The following is a 19,516-nucleotide window of genomic DNA, read 5'->3' as shown; positions in this document are numbered from 1 at the left end:
CTGCTGAATAGGTTTAATAATGCTCTTTAGAAAATTATAGGACAATATGAGGATAAAATTACTGTAGCATCCATCTGAGATTTGAAGGCTGAACTTAGGTGAAGGCAAATATCTCTGTGGAAGTTTCAAGGCCTTATATGCTAAGACACTGCTACATGTTCCCCTTTATCTCCAAAGTCTTGCATGCTTTTAGGTGTCAGCAAGTGGTGACAGGACTGACTGGTGAACGCAAGCATCCGAAATGGAATAGGCCAAGCTCCCCACAAAGCAGGGCCTCAGCCCAGTGAGCAGAACAGAGGTATGAGAGGAGAGCAGAAAGCCCACGGAATGCAGCAAGCTGTGGGCTGGTGGGAGAACAGAAACCCTGGCTGCTCCAAGGACAGATAACCCAGGGGCAAACTGTGTCTTTCACACTGCTGGACAACACTTAAACTTCACAGCCAGGAAGAACCTGAGAATCAGCTCTAAGCTCGACACCAATCCTCAATTACCCAGCTGCAAATCTGAAGTAATCCCTAATTTTTGGATTTCCTCGGGAATTGCAGGAGTTTTAGCAAGATCAAACCCTTGCCTATCAGCCTCCACCACACTCAGTGCTTGAAATGAAAACCAGGAGGAAGGACGGGGCACTTACTGGTGAAGGTTATGTTGAAGCCTCTCTTCTCCATGGAGTGGTCGGTCTGGAACTCCAGCCTGGCTACGTGACCGCTGCTGGTCAGAGAGGAGGGGATCTGGTTCCCTGAGAAGGTGCCCAGCACCGGGGATTCGGCAGTGCCACCATCCTTCACAGCCAGGAAATCAAACTGGGGCTCCACATCAAAGTCATTGAAAGCCAAGTGAATGCGGCTCTCGGGTTTAGCTATAATTAACCAAACACAGTGCAAACTGCTTCCGTATTCTTCAGGGTAATTTGGTGACAGCACAATCCCAGACGGGGTGGTGAAGTTGAAAAAGCAGGAAACTGCAACAAGAAATCAGCATCAATCACACAGCACAGCTCCTACAAGCTGCTCTGTCACGTTTCCCCCTGCCCTCATCCCCTGAGCTGGGAGATTCCTGCAAATTCCCAGTTGCTTTGTTTCTGAGAGACAAGTAAAGAAAGGAAGGGCTCAGTGCTCCATTCACTGCCTGCTGTCAGTGATTTATTTGCATGGGGAAGACATGACTTCAAGAGTCTCCAGTCCCACTTTGGGTTATTTGCCATCTTCCAGCCTAGCACAGGTTGCTTTTGCTGCAGGAAGAAAACGTCACCCAAGCAGGTGGGGATTTGCTAATCTGCAGGTGATTCTCCTGCACGTCCCTGAGAGAAAGCCCCCACAAGAACCAAATGTGGGACTATACCTAATGCAAAATAACATCAGCATTGAATGAGCTGGCACAACATAAACCTGCGGTGGGGAATCAGCTCACTGCCCCCCCATGCTCACCCCCAGGCTCTGCTGCATCCCCATCCAAGTGCTGGGTAACTGTGGATGCAACTCTGAGCACAGTGCAGGCTCTTCAGGGTGTGTTTTAGAAGTGCACTTTTAGCTTACTTTCTATTGGCTAAATATGGCTTTTCACCCGTGCTCCTCAGGTGTGACTGCAGCCAGGCAATCCCACTGCACATGGACAGACTCCCCACATTCAGACTACGCTCATCCTGCATTAAATAACTTCACAGCAATAAACAATAATGCATTAAATAATTGATACAGCAATAAATTGTCAACGCTTTTGAGAACGGGCTGGGAATCGATTTCCCTTTGTCTCTGTCTCCTTGGGCAGCTGTTTACACCTCTGCCAAATGGGCAGTGGGGAACAAAAGCTGTTTGGTTTTGGTGAGGACTCTGCCGCATCAGGCAAGGAGCAGCCCAGGAACCATCCCAAGGGGCTTGGGGCAGCTCGGGTGGGCTGGAACCTTCCCCTTCCCATCACAAATAAATCACTGACTTCTGCCGGCTGGCAGCTTATCAGAAAGAGGCACCAAACCTACTGCCATCCCCAGGCAAATAATTCAGCCCACTCTCTCCACTGAAGTTGAGGGGAACAGTGCGCATGGAGGAACCCTTCAGCTCTCAAGGGTTTCAATATATACTGTATTTCAGCTGACAAGGTCCATTCATTCCAGAAAGCAAGGCTGCCTTGTGAGTAGTACCCATCCAATGTTGGTCTCTTACATACGTATGCTTTACTCAACTCTTTCCCCACCACCACCCTTGGGAAAATCCATTACTTGGAACACACAACTCACTCATTCCTGGCAAAAGGACATTGCACAGAGGATGAGGCTGGGTTTAGTTTGGCATTTATACAATTATTTGGTTCAATGCTCACCCTCCTTCTGTTATTTTCCCTGTCTTCCTTCAACACTTAATGGTTTCTGATCAAGTAAGATGGACGTTACCATGACGTTATCAAGGCTAACAGCTACACAATCTATTTCCTGCTCTCAGCAACAAAGAGAAGAGATTAAAGAGAAAGCAAACTGCAAAATACCCTCAGGATTTGGGTTCTTTACTAGATGCTGAAATATTAAGGCATGCTGTCAAATAATTCTGCCACCATAAGCTTGGTATAATCTGCCTAGGAATAGGTACTGAAAATAGCTGCAAAGTCTTAGTGGTAGGAACTCCTCATCAAAGGGGTAAATCAGCATTCATATGGGACCTACAGTATCACACAGCCCACAGCAGAGAGGTACGGTTGCTAGCACAGCTATTATAGCACAGAGCTGCCGGCTCCTTTCGTGAAACAACAACAAAGAACTTGCTGACAAAAGAGAGAAAAGCAGAGTGAGGGAAGAATAGAAAATTAACCTTTGCTAAGATGAAACACAATGACACAGAAACCCACCCTCGCCAGCCTCCGCTGCACAGAAGCAAATGACACTTGTGATCTTCCATAAAGTAACGAGTGATGCTGACAGCCAAGCTGCAGGAGAAAGGCCACTGCCCCACACACCCACATCCCCTGCCCATGGCCATGGTAACCGTGTCCAAGCCCTCCTGCGTGCAGTGGGGAGCTCGGCTTCACCCCCAGACGGACACATCCAAGCCAGGAAGCAACAACCGACAGCTCATGGTGTCTGTGATATGAAGATTTTCTTGATCTTTTAAAGCAGGAGAGGTTTTTCTTCAACATGAAAGGGGTTTTTTGGTCTGTGGCTGCACCAGGATCCACATCAGCCTCCTCTTTCTCAGAGGTGCTTTGCTGGACACTTGCATAAAAGCAGAAGCTGTTTATGTAGATGTCAGACACTGAAATGTGCCATCAAAAGGAAGAGGACAGGACCCAGGAAAGAGGAAGGCAGCTGAGCGCTACCTGTCTCGTGCTGCTCTGTGCATCTGAGACAGTTGGGAACAAAGAGCCCCTGAGGAGCGAGCAGTCACTGCAAACGTGACAGGCAGAGGTGAGTGCTGCTGCCTGCAGCCTGCCCGTCAGGATGCCTGAGCTGGGAACACCAGCCACTCCTTCAGCTAAGAGACAGGCATTAGTATTTATCATCATTGTTCTTAAATGTTACGAGGCCGTTTTGTTATGTGCACATCACAGGGTCACATCTATAACTTAAACTGATCCGTGCCAATAATTATCGTTACTGATCAAGTACTGCAAAGGCAATAAGGAAAATCCCATTATTAAATACAGCAGAATAAACTACAGCAAAACTGGGTACACACAGAGTACCCACCACAACCAGTGAGACCTATGCCACTAATGAACGAGTACAAGGGATTTATTCAAGTCATCACACACATTATCAAGATTCTGCTTTCATTCAGAGCAGTAAAACAGCAAAGAAATAGCTCACTGCTTCTTGTGGCAGCAAGTCAAGTGCACACGTGGCTGTGGCTTGAGGATGCTGCCCTGTGGTCCCCTGACAGCGTGTGATGCTCGTGGCCAAGCTGGACACGGAGGTTATCTGACAGCTCTTCACCAGCAGAGCTGCTTGTTTCTGCACCTTCTGCATTTCTCTGGGCAGACCAAACACAACTTGCTTCTCTTCTCTTCTGCCTTCAGAAGATCCTGCATCCTCACAGACCACCTTGCTTCTCCTGCAAAATGCCTGGTGGCCCCAGACTCTCCAGCTCATCGTGCACATGGGAAACCAGGGCTGATCCCAGGGAGAGGGCACCAAGTTCAGGAGCTGAAAACCAAGCAGGGAATCACTGGGATAATTGCAGTCTCCATAGAAACAATAAAAATGCCTGACTTCTCTGTCAGCTTTCAGGTATCATCCCCATAGCCTCGCCTCGGACCGATGGGAGAGAGCTTGAAGGCAGTAGCAGATTTGCTGCCTTACCTTCCTTTTGAAGAAGATCCCTCCTCTAGGCATAGCTGGTGACGGACTGGAAAACCAGGAGCTCAGCAGGAGCCTGGTTAACACCGGCATGCCTCGCTCGGGAAGCACACATCCCAAACAGCTGAGTGCTGGGAGCTCAGGGCACTGCTCCAGCTGTGAGGCAGTGTTTTATATCCTGTATTTTCCTCCTTCTGTATCTGTTCCAACAAACGCATCTCCATCGCGATACACCTTCCTTCTTAGAACCCCAAAGCACCAACAGGGCAAGGGGGAGGTGAGGGAAAGGAGTCTAGAGGTGATGCTAACTGGGAGAACTCCCCAGCTAACTCTGATGGAGCAGCTGCCAGTGCCAGCGAGTGGCTGCCAGGGGCAGGGCAGCAGGTAAATTAAGAAGAATGAAAACCAGGCAGGCTTTGGGTACCAGACCTTGACGAAAATATCATCAGTGAACCTAAACCAGACTGTATAGGAGCCTCTGTGCACACGGAAGAGCACTGAAATACCAAAGTGGGTTTCATTTCTGTCCACTCCAGCAGGAACAGTGATGGGGTTACTGGGAATAAGACAAGTTCCTAAAACTTACTGGAAGATGCTGATCCGCACCAGGACAGCATCGTGCTGCTTGTCTGCCAGCGTTCTGCAGCCATCTGTTATTCGGGAGGTGCTCCAAGGCTTGAAGACAAGATCCTTCCCTGTGTGCCTGTTTATTTCACATGGAACTCTCCCTCTCCCTGCAGTCTCCACTGGGAACTGGTGGCAGCATCCACAAGCCCAAAGTTTAATTGCCACTTTTTGTTAAAAGCCCCAAAGCAGTCGAGTGCTCTTGCCATGCACCTCTCCCTCGTGGTTTAGCAGAGCATCCTTCTGCTGCTGCAGTGCTCGGAGCCATCCACAACTGCTGCAACACATCTATCTCCTGGAAGCTGCTCCTGCAACAGGCTGGGACTCAGCTCCACACAGCCCCATGGCCTCAGCACAGTGCACTGCAAAGGGGGAGGCACCCCCAGAGCACGTAACTGCAACTACAGCACCTGCACCCCATGATGAAGTGCAGCAGAGGGTGTGTGGGCAGGTTCAGCCACATGTGACATTCTGCTAATGGGCAACAACACAAGGAGCCTTGGAGAGAAACCTGCACTCTTGGACTCCACCAGCAAGCTGGAAATACCCCACTGCAGCTTCCTCAAACACCAACCCCACACGGAAAGCACTGAAGTAAAACAGGCACTAGGAAACTCCTCTGCAGACCAGACTGAAGGTGGCAACGTAAGACACAAGATATTCCCGTTTTCTGGATATTGAGAAAGGGGAAGGGGACAATCTCCTGGCCTGATGAAACCAGCGAGTGTCATTTCAGATCCAGGCTCATGTGAAGAGAGGCAACCCATCATGCTGAGCAATTGCTGTCAGGAACATGGACAGATGCCTTGGCACAGGACAGCTCATTTATAGCAGCATGAAGCCCTATCAGGGTAACAGTTCAACTGATCCAATCAGTAAAATAACAAGGATGGAGACAACCCAATACACTCCATCCTCCCGACCAGCACTGAGCACACGGCTGGGAGCACCTCAGATGAGCTGGAGAGAACTCACTGACAGTCACACCAAGGAGAAACAAGGCTCTGGTTCAACCCAGGTGCTTCACGCATCCCGCTCTCCACAGACACGGACACCAAGGGAAACTTCCCAACTTAACTGACAAGCAGCATGCTGGAGGATGTGCAGCTTGAGAGAACTCTCAAGGAGCAGAAAGGACTGGGCTGGTCACACAGCCCTCTTACAGTCACAGAAAGGGAAATGGGCATTTTACATGCAGGTTACACCAGTAAAATGCCTTGGGAGTTCATGGGGAACAATCAGAACTCAATTCATTGCAACTGAGAAGGCTCTTAGGTGCAACTAGGGCCCAGCCAAGCACTTAAGCACATATGCCTGCTTAAGCAAACATTTAAATCTCAGTGCTTTGATAAACTAGGGCTGCAATGCAGAACAAGGGCTTTGAGGGAGAGTGCCCTGCTTAAAATTAAGAAGGGAATGGTCTTACATGGCTGCAACCATGAAACAAGGCTGTTAACAAAAGCTACAAATCCCTCATGTATATAGAGATCATGGTAATCCTGCCTTCATTTAATTTGCCTCCCTTGCTGCCAGAGGAAGACCGGATCTCAGCAGCTCCTGGGAACAGGCTGAGCATAAAGAGCATTTCACCACTGATTTGCTGCTCTGAACCCAACAAGATCCAGGGCAAGCAGAAGGTGTTAATGGGTCCTGAAGGACACGCATCTGTTGCAGAAGCCATCCAAGACATGGACGTGGCCTCGGCAGGCACGGAGCCTGGTTCTTGGCCGAAACCCAGGGTGCGAATGGCTGCTCTGCAGAGCCCAGAGCTGACGCGGTTTGCGAGGTTAAGGTTAGCTACCAAGTCCCTGTCCCGGATCACCCAGCAGAGATAACTGGTGCCTCTGCCGTTCATCAGCAGGAGAATCATCTCAGGGTGCTTCATAAAAGTATAAAAAGAGAAAAGTGCAAGAAAACAAAGAGCCACACACCGCAAACCAGTGGGGAAAGGAAAATTAACGGAATCCTGACAGTTCCTCCAAAATCCACTCAAAGCAAATGCATCTGCAAGTCCAATGCCAGCTGGAAAAACAAGACCTGTTTACAGCAGGAGGGAGAAACATTTTGGGAGCTGACATAAACTGTTCCATCAGCACTGCAAAAAGTAAGAGGAATGAAGGATAAAAGAGCACACAAAGGGTCCGGTTTCATCAGAATGAGAGCCCATGCTGCACTTCAAAAGCCTGAAAACCTCCCTTATAATGAAACAACTATCATTTCCTTTAAAAGAAAACCTTCTGGAAGTATTATTGGACAATAAAGGATCATTGTGATCATCTTAACCATCCACCTCCTTAGTACTGACTACAGAACAATTCCTGGTGCCTACAGATGTTCGGAAAGGAGCACCCCCCATCCCAATCTATAAATGACTAAGGATGGAGAGCCAGGCACTGCCTTCAGTAGCCTGCCCCAAAGGTTAACCACTCTCTCTGTTAAAAAGCTATTATTTTTAAATGGCAAACTATGCTTTTATCACTGCTAACTTATAAAACACACTTCCTTCCAAATCACTCTTCCTCGGGAAGGCTCCACAGGTTGCTGTGAATAACAGGTAGGAAAAGAAGAGGAAAAAAAAAAACAAAGAAAGAAAATAATGACCAATTGACAACTTAATTTAGAGCTAAATGAAAACCTTGCCAAGTGATATGAAATTACAGGGTTCTGTTCAGTACATTGCTGGGAAAAACATCCACTGCACTTTGCATTTCCAGCTCCTAATCCTGCCTGTTTGTACCAGACAGTGCACACAAAGGTTAGCAGCCCAGCTCAGAACTAACATTTGTGATGTCTGGAAGACAAGCTAAGATTATGCAGCAGATACAATAGGCTGGTATGGGATTAACAAAAAAAAAAAAAAAAAAAAAGGAGTAATTAGCACCAAGGAGAAGAGAGATTTTATGTTGTTATTAAGGAAAATCAGATGTTTAAAAGAATGGAAAACCCCACAAAATCAAAATGCCTGATGAGGATGACTGATGCTGCGAGGGCTGGAGCAGCTCTGCTCTGGGCCAGGCTGAGAGAGCTGGGCTGGGGCAGCCTGGAGAAGAGAAGGCTCCTGAAGGGGAGACCTGAGAGCAGCTCCAGTGCCTAAAGGGGCTGCAGGAAACCTGGAGAGGGGCTTGGGACAAGGGATGTAGGGACAGGCCAAGGGGAATGGCTTGAACCTGCCCGAGGGGAGACTGAGCTGAGCTCTTAGGCAGAAGCTCTTCCCTGTGAGGGTGCTGAGGCGCTGGCACAGGGTGCCCAGAGAAGCTGTGGCTGCCCCATCCCTGGCAGTGCTCAAGGCCAGGTTGGACACAGGGGCTTGGAGCAAGCTGCTCCAGTGGAAGGGGTCCCTGCCCGTGGCAGGGGTTAGAGCTGGAGGAGCTTTGAGGTCCCTTTAACCCAAATCAGGCTGGGATTCTACGACTGTGTTAGTGCCGTACACCTGCACGGTGATGGGGATCCTGAGCTGTGCCAACCTCCTGCTGCTGCCAGCTCAAAGACAACTCTCAACGACACAAAGGATTTCGCTGGTGCTCAGCTTGTCCAAGAGAGTGAATGCCCCATTTCCAAGGAGCCAGCACAGCCTCCAGCAGTGGTGGCATCGGGCTGCTGCTGGCTTCTGCACAGCACAGTGACCGTGTGCAGCTCGGCCAGGGGAAATGGGCTGTGGCTGAGGTTTTCAAGTGAAGAAGAAGGGAAGAAAACTTAACATCTGCTCCAAAGCCAGGGAAGAAAACACCATTTAACATAATTTCAATTGGAAATGCTTAGGGAAATGCCTTCTGTTCTGCTTAGAGGAGTATTATGCATGACTACTGCTCTAAGCAGGTTATAACACAAAATGCACTCATGATAACACAACAAAAAGAAAGTCACTGGAAACTAAAGAAGCTCCCAAAGCGAGACCAGGGCATGACCAAGAGCCCTGTAATGACTACTATATCAATGGACATAAAGTGTCTGGAGGAGTCCAGAAGTGCTCTGAAGCAGCACAACTCAAGCTACAGCCCCTCCACATGAACATACGTGTGCATGTACTTCTGCACACACATTCATCCCCAGCCTCCACGGAGCTGCAGTCAAGCGACGCCAAACAAACACCCCTCAGGTCAGTGCAGAAACCTCCCTCCCCCGTTTGCCTGATGCGCTGTGACCAGTGCATACAAAATGCTGCTTTATTTCACTCTGGTTTATTTACCCTCAGAACATGGGACGGGTCCAGAAAACCTCAAGTCTGCAAGTCTGAGCTCAACGAGCTAAACCTGGGTCAGAAATTCAGCAGGTTTCAGAACAGACTCTCCCAGCCCAACTGGCAGAGGACAGGTAAAACGAGGCAAAAGCTTTGCCTTTATTCAGCGAGATGGTTACAAATGATATATATTGTCATGACAGTTCATATCATGATCATCTATCACATCAAGTGACGGCACTGCTTGGCGCGAGTCAACCATTCAGCTAAAGGTGCAAGGATAGAAACCTCAGGAGTTGTAGGTCACAGGCCCCCAGGGGCAAGGGCTGCAGGAGGAGGAGGAGGGAAGGGAAGGGAAGGGAAGCTGCTGGAGGAGAGTAGCAAAGAACCTTGTAAGTAAGACTTACTGAGCCCTGCAGAAACCCTCCGAGAGCACTGTCCCCCACAGGGGATGCTAGCTCTTCCTTTCCTTGGCAAAAACACATACCTCGTGAAACAAATTTTGGTTATAGAAGATGTTTTGTAGCAGGGCTTTCCAGTGCAATAGTTCACATAAAATCAGGTAATGAGTGTTCCCCTGCTATAGAGGAGTATGTTTAAACAGTAATTCCAGCCATGTATTTGGAAGTTATGGCACTCCCAAAACACCCTGCTCCCCGACTATGTCTATCCACACCTTCATCATTCTCACTGCAGTAACTGAACAGCTCACCAGCTTCCTGTTATAGCTGTAATTATGGGCTGGCTCCCCATTCATAAACCTAATAATCTCAGCCACAGGTAACTGTAGACTTCAGTTTGAATATTATTTCCCTTATGAGTTATTACCATCAGAGCACAAACTTCATCTAAGTAGCACAATGGTTTTCCTTAGGTAGCATTTATCCGCCTGACATCTCCTAAGCCCATTTTGCTGTCCTTCAAGGCTTCAAAACTGAACATAGCTCTGTATGAAAGCAATGGCTCAGGTTATCCTGGGTTATGAGAACTGCCTTAGCTTTTGACAGATAGCACAGTTCTGTAACTTTGAAAATGCAAGTGTCAGAGTGAACAACAGTCAACTACAGAGCTGATGTGAGCACTATGAGGTGTTGCAGTGTAGGGAGAAAAAGAGGTCTTCAGTATCCAGCCATCAACCCCGACATCCACACTGCACCAAAGCAAGACACCAAGCTCAGAGCACAGACAGATGGATGATTGTGCCACCCAATCCAGCTACAGTACTACAGGTTCCCAGGCTCCAGTGTAGCTGTTTCAGGCCATCAGAGACAATCTGAACACACACAGCAGGGCCAGGGGTACCTTGCCTAGTAAGGGGTTGCAGACGACATGCACAAAGGAGGTCTTGCAAAGTTTCTCAAGTACCCTACGTGCTGCTGGACAGTTAAAGGGATGCAATGACAACAAAGAGGATGAAGATGGAAGGTTTGTTATCATGAAGGCACAGTCACGAATTAAGAACCCGTTGCAACAAGCAGATGCATTACTTAAATGGTTTGTGTTGCTTTGTCATCGAAGCCCCAGGAAATGAGTTCTCCACAACAGATTCTGTCTGCTCATAAATCATTTGCTCAGGACAGCAGGATACACCACAGTGCACTGTTTAATCTCCATCTGCATTTGTCATGCGTTTGCAGCCAGAATCAGCAGCACTGAATTGTCTGCATATTCCAACCAGCAGCACATAAATCAGTTACTTGATTTTCCCACCTCATGCCCAATGCATTTACCGGTCTCCCAATATTTACAGAGTTATTGCTAATCCCACTACAGATTTCACACCAGGTTACACGTTTTGCCGTGTAACTTCTCTTGATTCGTGCAAACAAATATGATGCTGTCTAGAATGAAGAGAGGGGAGCAAAGGTAGAGAGAGGCCCATGGAAGACTTTTTCCACTACCTACCGCCTTCTTGATTTGTACATATCCAAAACTGGAGGACCACAGAGAACAGAATATAATAGAATTACTCTGACCAAAAGATTCATGCCTGTGCTGTGCTTTGCATGGCCTGTGGACTGGGGCTGTATTTGGTGCCCTAGTTCAGTAGCTACTTACCAAAAATCAACCCTACTTTACTGGAAGGTCTCTTTTCTATACTATTATGAACCAACACTCCCATAATGGGCACAAACTATAGGTTCAATCTCGCTGCAAGCTACCAGCAAGAAACTCAAGCAAAACCTCAGCTGCTCAAATTCATCTGAGCTTCTGGGAAACAAAAACCCCACCAACTTCTGACGTTAGCACAGGGATGTTCTAACACTTCCCACCCCAAAAATAACCAGGAAAAATCCATTTCCCTCATCAGCACCTTTAGTTGCTCTGCTTAGAAAACCAAGCAGGAGGGGATTTGTGGCATCTGGGGAAAGCAAAACTCACAAAGCAATCGCTTGCTTTCCCCAGATAGGTATTTCTCAAATGCTCAGAGCTTAAGTAAGTGTTTTAAAGACAGGCCCTTGTGTGATTGTTTCTCACAGCCTCCCATAAACCACCAGTGTAGGGATGCTAAAGCTTCTGCTTCCTCAGCTCCTGAGGAACCCACATCCAGCTCTCGAGCAACAAGGTTTGTTCCCTACGCTGTGCAATCTCTTTGGCACATATCAACTCCTGCCACACTACAAAGGAGCGTTTCCTACTGCAGTATTCAACACCAGCCTATCAATTTATTTCACACCAACACGCTTCTAAAAATTAACATTTCTGGGTTTTATATACCCATTTTCCCCACATTTTTGTCCTCTGTCACTCAACTCAATTTTCCTTCCCTATTATTTTGTCAGGTTCAGTCTCGCTCCCCTACACCACAGCATCTGTTCAAAGACTTTAACATATCCCACTAAATAGAGATGAGACAAAAACAAGAGTCTGCTTATCACCAAACTGAGGAAAATACATGTACTTTCATGCATTTTGGTAATGTCCAAATACAGCACGGCTTCTGAGTGAAGGTTCAGTCAATACAATAAAGCAGATTGACCAGTGCATCTTCAAAGGACATTGAGACCATTAAAACCCAAGAGGAACTGCACATGGAGCTCCCATTTCCATCTGAAAATTGCATCCCTAAGTCACTCCTGAGAGCACAGCATCCTGCTTCTGCTGAGAACTCATGCAACAAATTAAAACCTGAGGCCCGGCGGCAGGGAGCCTGCACACCGTCACATAATGAAGGGCAGTTAAATGGGAGGAATCGAATGAAGTTTTACATTCATTTCTCTGTGTGTGCCCCTGCCCGTGCCTCCTGTCTCAGACACCAAAGCCCTGCTCTCTCTCCAGAAGCTATCTGAACACAAGAACCTGCCTATCCCTGGTAGCAAGCACAGAGCACAGACATCCTCTTTACACCACCACCTCACCACACGGTGTTTGAGAGCCATCTCCTCACTGACTTACAAACACAAACTGGTTTCTGAGCAGACCACTGGCTACTCTTTTGGCAGGTAATTGTTTTCTGTCCCTTCAACTCAAAGGCAGGCTGGCACTCAAACTTCAAACTGTCCCCATGGCGAAAGGTGGATCCTTCTCTCCTGCCGTAGGCTGGGATCCCGGGATCACCGCAGCTCCCTTGGTCAATCTCTGAAAAAGAGAAAACAGAAGTTGCATGGGAGAAGGCTCTGACACAGAGCTGGTGCAATACCTGCCTTGTGTCTGTGCTGCATCCTGCTTGGCAGCGCTCCAGCATCGCATCCCAGGGGGGAGCCGGCTCCCCCAGCACTGTCCTCCGTGGGAGGGGGGCCTGCAGCAGCGCAGAACACAGCCACAGCACATGGACCTTACCACTGAGAGGCCCTCCTAACAGCCTAACTGCTTCCTCATCCTTGAATTAATCCCAGCTGAATGAAAAATACAGCTGCACAAGGAGCTCCTACTCTGTATCCACTTCAAGGACCTCTTGTGAAGACCACGTCTCCCTAAACAAGACCGGCAAAGGGGACGCAGTTGGATGTGATTGCCGGATTCCCACATCTCCTGTCTCTCCCTCCCCATGTTTCTGCCTGTGGTGCCGAAGCAGACAACTGCCACCTTCCTGCACAGAAACACACCGTTAATCTCTCCCTGCACTTGTATTTTGACTTCAAATAAATCATGAACACAATTTTCTGTTATCTTCCGCTCTGTCCAATTTCATCTCAGAAGGGCTCCCTGCTCTGTATCACTGCGCTGCAAAGCTTCATTCCTTCGCAGCCTCCTTCGTGCTCCCACGTTATCTGCCTCACATTCATCTCATCTTCCACGTTCTCGTTTCTATCCCCATCATCTATGATCAGCCTCACTGTCTTTTCTCCCCATTTTCAATTTCTTACACCAAATTGGAAGCTTCTTTTATGACATTTGCTTTACAGAGGAAAACTGCATAATCCAAGATTTGCATGACTCCATCTAATATTCCAATTTGGTTTGAGTAACAACAAGCACCTCATTATTATTCTGACTTGAGGCAACTTAGATACAGGTGTATTTTGAATAGAAGCCACAACAAGGCACCTAGCCTCTGCTATTGCTGCATGCATCCTGAACTAAAAAGTCACTGCCAGGTAATGAAGCATCCCCAAAATAATTTAGCATAGATTAATATTAATACTAAACTTATCAGGAACTAGGTCTTTTTGCCTGTCAGTGAAAACAGTTGGCCAGGATTTAGGTATCACAGAATCACGAAATGGCTTGGGTTGGAAGGAACCATAAAGCACATCCAGTTCCAACCTCCTGTCACGGGGGGGATCAAAGGGTAGCGTGCATGGCTGAAAACATCCATCACTGTGTCCTGGCAGAGACATAAGAAACTGATAACACTTTCTGCTACAAGCCAGCAGCCTTCAAATGCTGATTTCTGTTATTCCTTTCCTTCCCACACCTGGAAGTGCAGAAATAGAGGATTAGCAAGCAGCACCCATGCTGAGCTGTCCTGCAGGGTGCCCAGAACCCAGTGCCTCCAGCGCCTGCCATCACTGCAGCCTGTGATGTTGGGTGCCACGGGAAGCGAATGCTGAATGCCCTGGTACCACCCCGGTTGCTGATGCTTGGTCGGAAGCTAACACACATCACCTCCTGGCCCACCCTGTACCCGGCACTGATGGAGCCAGGGGGAGCAGAAGGCTACACCCTCACATTCAGAGGCTCAAAACTCTTGAACAGACACTCACCACATTCCTGCTGCACTTGACTCCAGGGAGGGAGCCCTAAAGCCTGTGGGAGTTTTGCCATTAGGTTCAGCAAGGCTAAACCTGCATCAGTGGCCATGGAAACTCCAGCCAGGAGCTGCAGACCAACAGGCAAAGCAGCTCCAGCTCCTGCAGGAGCCAAAGGGAGCCACAAGTGTTTGAAGAATTCATTGCTTTTGTGAAATGAGGACCAGAGGCTGAGACAACACAGAGCCCCCAGGGAACATCAGTCCCTTCGACCCTCTGCTGAGAAAGAATAAAGGTGGCGCAGATGCTCTCAAGGTGGGGATTGAATGGTCTCCTCCTCCCCGGGCTCCCCTCTTGCTTGTGGAGTCCTTTTCTGTCACACTCCATGAGCCCAGCTGGAACACCTCTACAGAGTGAAAATCACACTTTAAGAATGGGAGAGAAATAAGAACTAGAGCTCACATCCTCCACTGTGCACACGATGCCCTTGTTGGCAGCAGGCAAACAAAGGCTGCAGGTTTGATTCCAGCACAGAGGTCAGAAAACAGAATTTCTGTCCTGAGAAAATCCCCTGGCTCCTACATTTCTGTTCACACATAGGAAAATGCATTAAATAGCAGGGCAGAAATCCCCAAAATGAATGATTCAGAAATATCAAGCCACATTCCTTCAATAAGGCTGAAACGTTTCTCCTGATGAATGTTTAAAGTAAAAGCACTTCCACATTAGAATAATAAAAGTCAAAACTAAACAAGAACATCTAAATCAAGTATTTTGACATTAGTAAAATGAAACAAGTTGACATGAGTCTCTCAGAACTCCTCCATCAAATATTATATCATGCAGATGAGATTTTGACAAAACAGCCTTTTCTAACAGAAGGTATTTCACCAGACTTCTTTCATCAGCTATTTATGCTATTTGTCTTCTGGTGGTGGGTGGGAAACTGGGTCCCTTTGCTCAGTGCAGAGGCAGCAGCCCACACTTCCAGTGTGAGTAATGAGAGCAGGAACCTCCCATACACATCTGCACAGAAGCACTGCAGGCACCCTGGATTTAGGCCACCCTTCTCAAGGGGTTTGGTGGGAATTTCCATTCCTGCCTGGCTCGGTTCTGGAGCAAAAGGAGAGGTCTGGAGCTGCAAGCAGGCCCCGCGCCAGGAAAACTCCGCTTCCTGGAAAAACCATCCATAAGATGTGGGATCTGTGGGCACTCAGAGACCACACAGGAGGAAACCACCAAATGTTCCCCCCAGGCAGAAAGGACCCCCAGGAAGATACTTAACCTCACACACATTATTTCATGCATGTATTAATTTTGCTTAAACTACTGAAAGCTAACAGTGTTAGGTACGTATCCGAAGGAATCGGGACCAGGGTGCTCCTATTGCCTACTTCTTTTTGTTGATTCCAACAATGAGGAAAAAAGGATCTAAAGAGGAAATCCTCTAAGGAGGATGGGGGATAAGCTAAGAAGGAAAGGCCCTTTCTGCTTATCTCTGCCACATCCCCAGGTCTACTGAAAGGTATCCCTGCTCCTGGCAGGGGGTTGGATTAGATGATCTTTGAAGGCCCCTTCCAAACCAAACCATTCTATGATCTAAAACCCTTGTGCAGGGTAAATGCACAAACTGAATCCAGCAGGTTCATTAAAACCCCATGGCATAACATCAGATCACTCCTGCTGAGGTTTATACAAGATTTAAATACAAGGAATGTGACCCTGGGAGCAGTTCAAGTCAACCCATCATAAGCTAAAAGCCTTCGTGCCTGTTGGCTCAGCAGTATTTCAGCGCTTGTGTTTTATGACATGAGTCAATACATTTAATGGAAAAGCAGAGCAGGAAGGATATGAACACCTGAAGGTTTTCTGACAGAATTCCACCATCAACACTATTGGGGGGTTCGGTAATGGAGAACCTAACAAAGGAAGTAATGATAACTACAGGTAATCAATGAAAGCTACCTGGGCTTCCTGGTGAAACCTGCGAGCACGTCACTAGGCTAACCCAAGTCAGGGCCGCATGCCAGGGGGCCCGGCTGAGCTGGGAACTTTGGAAGAGCCATTTCCATGGCTGTGGAAGGCACCAGCTCCAAGGGGAAGGAGCCAGCTGAGATTAAAGGGAAGAAGGGAGAAGATAAGGCCCCAGGAGGCTGTGCACCCTCTCACAAGTCAAGCAGGAAACTGCAGCATCAATTGGGCCGCTGTAGTTGTGAGAAAGAAAAGACTTTTCTGGCAAAGTGGAGCTTAATACAAATTTCTTGTGACAAGCACTGGAAGTCCCAAGCCATTGTTCACCATTATGAGAGAACGTCTGCTTAAAAGGACGCAAGTGGCTGCAGTTGAGACATGGCAGATTTAGAAGTAATCTTCATGAACATTAATGAGCCAGATCCTCAGCTGGTAAAGACTGACATGGCTTAATTGAAAATCAATGCTGTCACACTGAGCATTTCTTCCAAACACATCCCATCTTGCAGTGCAGATCTGGATAAATGCGAATCCAGATTCCTTGTGCTTTGTGTCCTCTTCCTTTCTCTTTACTCAGAAGTGGAGCAAAAGGACCTGGCTGGCTCCCCCTTCTTGGGAACCCTCCATTACAAATGTGATGGCATACTGCCCTCCTCGGCATGGTCCTTCCAACAGGTCCTTGAGCCTGTGCAGCAATAAATCTCTTGGGCATAACTGCTTCAGCCCCAGCAACAGGCTTTATGATTGCACTATACTTCAAATGAACACTAAAACTCACATGTTTTAGGATAGATGGCTATTTAAACATACTCTATAAGCAATACTCTGCCCTTGTACTAGGCAGATTTTTGGTCTTGACTTTATATAGCTCCATTAGCTGTAATTTTCCCCTCGCAATTAGGAAGAAGCATGGTCATAAAACTGATACTGAAACTTGTTAGTAAGTTGTGTATAATTTCATAATGTATTTGGCAAGTGCTAATTGCCTCTTACTTAAATGTCTCTTGCTTTGTAACTCAAAGCATTTGCAAAAACTAAGAGAGTTTTATGGCCTGGCTGATGGGAGGTTTGCTTAACCTCAGGATAGCACCACATGGGCCTCAGGCATGGAGTGTTTCTTTGTTCATGCACAAATCCTTTCTTCAAGGTCAGTGAGGTGCTGTACAAAAACCCATGAAGATGGCCAGAAAAACAGAAGAGATTTGAACGATGGGCAAAGAGCAGCCTCTACTCCTAATACATGCAGAGAACAGAGGATCCTTGGGAAATGTCCCTCCTGTAAGGCTCCACAGGGGCCAGCAGCGTCAGAACACCCCCTTTTTCCCTTCTCTAGGAGGTTATGGACACTGAAGCGTACAGCTGAACAGGCAGCAGCAGCACGGGTAAAGCAGGGAAGGGAGAAGCACATTTGACATTGGCATCTCCATGCAACAGGACTACAAGCCATGAATGATAATGGCGGTACCCAAACCCAGCACTGAGGTCAGAGGGAGCAAGAGCAGCTCAGCCTTGCTATAGATCAAGTACCAATAACATCAGGGCAAGTCAGAGGAGGGAGAAGTCACGCTCCTCATAGATCCAGAGTTCACAGAAGATGAACAACAGTGTAAGGAAGTCCTTAAATCACGTGCTTTGCATCTTTATGTACTATAGTATAGGGTAAACTGAAGATTTATCAACAGACTGAACGAATAAGCCCACATTGCCCTTGGGACGACACTAACAAAGCAGACAGGACCTCAAAGCAGAGCTGGAAAGCGCTTCCACCCATCAGAGCAGGGCTGGGTGCGGCAGCACGTGCTGCCAAGCTGCCAGCAATCACCCACAGACAGACGTGGCAGGAGACAGACAGCCCAGCATTGCAGACAGCAAAGCTTTCACACTGGAGCACTCACAGCCGCTGAGACTGACAGTACCATTAGGATGCTCCCCAGACAATCTGGCTGGATTTGCCTTTCCTTTTCAATGCCATTATCTCTTATCTGTCCCCTTTTCTGCTGACCTGGTCCTGCCATCCTTCAAATACTGCAGCATCATGAGCCAGTCCCCCCTCCAAGGTACTGCTCAGCCTGACTGCATTTAGTCCAGTTTGCTTTTCTGGAGGTCAGGTCCCTCCAGACTCCTAACGTAGCATCCATCAGCAGCACTACGGTGGGCAGGGCCTGGCCTGAACACAACTGATACTTCCCTGAAACATGGCACATCCCAGAGAAACGTTTTTAGGAATGAGTGAACACTAATGGGAACCCAGGACCCTTGAAAGGAGCAGACTGAAATGTTACTGCTGATGTCAGTGGAAGCTGCTGGTACTCAGATGTTTCAGAGCAGCCCCCATGTCTGGGTGAAGGTTTGTGTGCTGACTTTCAGGCATCAGAGCCAGAAGAGTAAGCCATCCTTGGTGCTCACCCCAAATGTGGACACACGAGATGGAAATATCTGGGAAAATACAGAAACCCAAAGCAGGAACCTAAGAAAAGCTTCAGCCTGAATCCCCAGGCACTGATGTGAGTTAGAAGGAATACTTCACCATCCCACCTTCTCTACCTTTGCAAATACCTATGACAGCAGCAAAAGCAGGGGCTTATGACACGCTTCAGCATTCACATCCTAATGCACTTCATGAGCTTCTTTCGAAAGCTCCCAGCACTGACTTCTATTTCACTGGTACTACTCCAGACTAGGCAAAGTTTAAAGCAGTCGATACCACCCCGCTCCTGGAACCACCCATTACTTGATCTATTTTCTCTTGCAGACACAGTCTGTTGCCATCAGCTGAAATTCACCACCTCTTTTCCAACAAAGCAGATGAAATGGCAACGAAACATTACCCACCCGGCCTGCTTCCGTGGAAAAGGGATCAGGAAAGCTGTTCTTACTGGAACAAAGCTTCACTTTTAGGGAAAAAAATCTGCAGAGCTTCGATATATTTAGAGCAGCATCTTTGTGTTCTCCCCAACAGCTGCACCCATCTCATCCCTGCTCCTTTTAAACCAGGTAAATTCTGAGGTACGGGCTTGGATTTACCTTCATACGTTGCTTTGAATCCCAGCAAGTTGCTGACACTGTCTGTCTGGAAGAGGAGCCACATCTGGTGGTGTGTGCTGACGATGAGATCAGGCACTGTGGTGCCTGTCAAGCTGCAGAGATAAATAAGAACAAGTAAACAGCCTGCATGCGTCCCCAAAGTTATCTTCGCACCAAAATAAAGGCCACATATACCTCTGGAGGAGCAGAAAACAAGAGCAATGCCAACGCAATTAATAACAACCCCCAAACAGAACACTGTCCAAAAACCTGATAGATCTTCATGACTGATGAGCCTCTCAGTAT

The 19,516-nt window shown here is 47.7% G+C and overlaps 1 protein-coding gene across 2 annotated transcripts in view; it reads right to left on the bottom strand.

The window, feature by feature from the left end:
* The window catches only part of CSMD2 (CUB and Sushi multiple domains 2), a 285,979-nt gene that overhangs the window by 100,222 nt on the left and 166,241 nt on the right, over positions 1 to 19,516 (bottom strand). Inside the window, exons 13-15 of one of the 2 annotated variants that reach the window (XM_061360820.1) lie at positions 19,211 to 19,323; positions 12,480 to 12,662; positions 635 to 961 (exon numbers count right to left, since the gene is read on the bottom strand). In XM_061360820.1, the coding sequence (XP_061216804.1) occupies positions 635 to 961; positions 12,480 to 12,662; positions 19,211 to 19,323 (623 nt within the window). The remainder of the gene's footprint in view (positions 1 to 634; positions 962 to 12,479; positions 12,663 to 19,210; positions 19,324 to 19,516) is intronic. The other variant, XM_061360821.1, reaches the window with a different exon arrangement.

Source organism: Neopsephotus bourkii, unplaced genomic scaffold, assembly GCF_033783945.1.
Source record: "Neopsephotus bourkii isolate Nb327-2 ecotype Australia unplaced genomic scaffold, CSIRO-AGI_Nbou_v1 NB_1036, whole genome shotgun sequence".
Taxonomy (NCBI): domain Eukaryota; kingdom Metazoa; phylum Chordata; class Aves; order Psittaciformes; family Psittacidae; genus Neopsephotus; species Neopsephotus bourkii.
The sequence above is the reverse complement of the archived record's forward strand: the minus strand, read 5'-3'. Positions and strand labels throughout refer to the sequence as shown.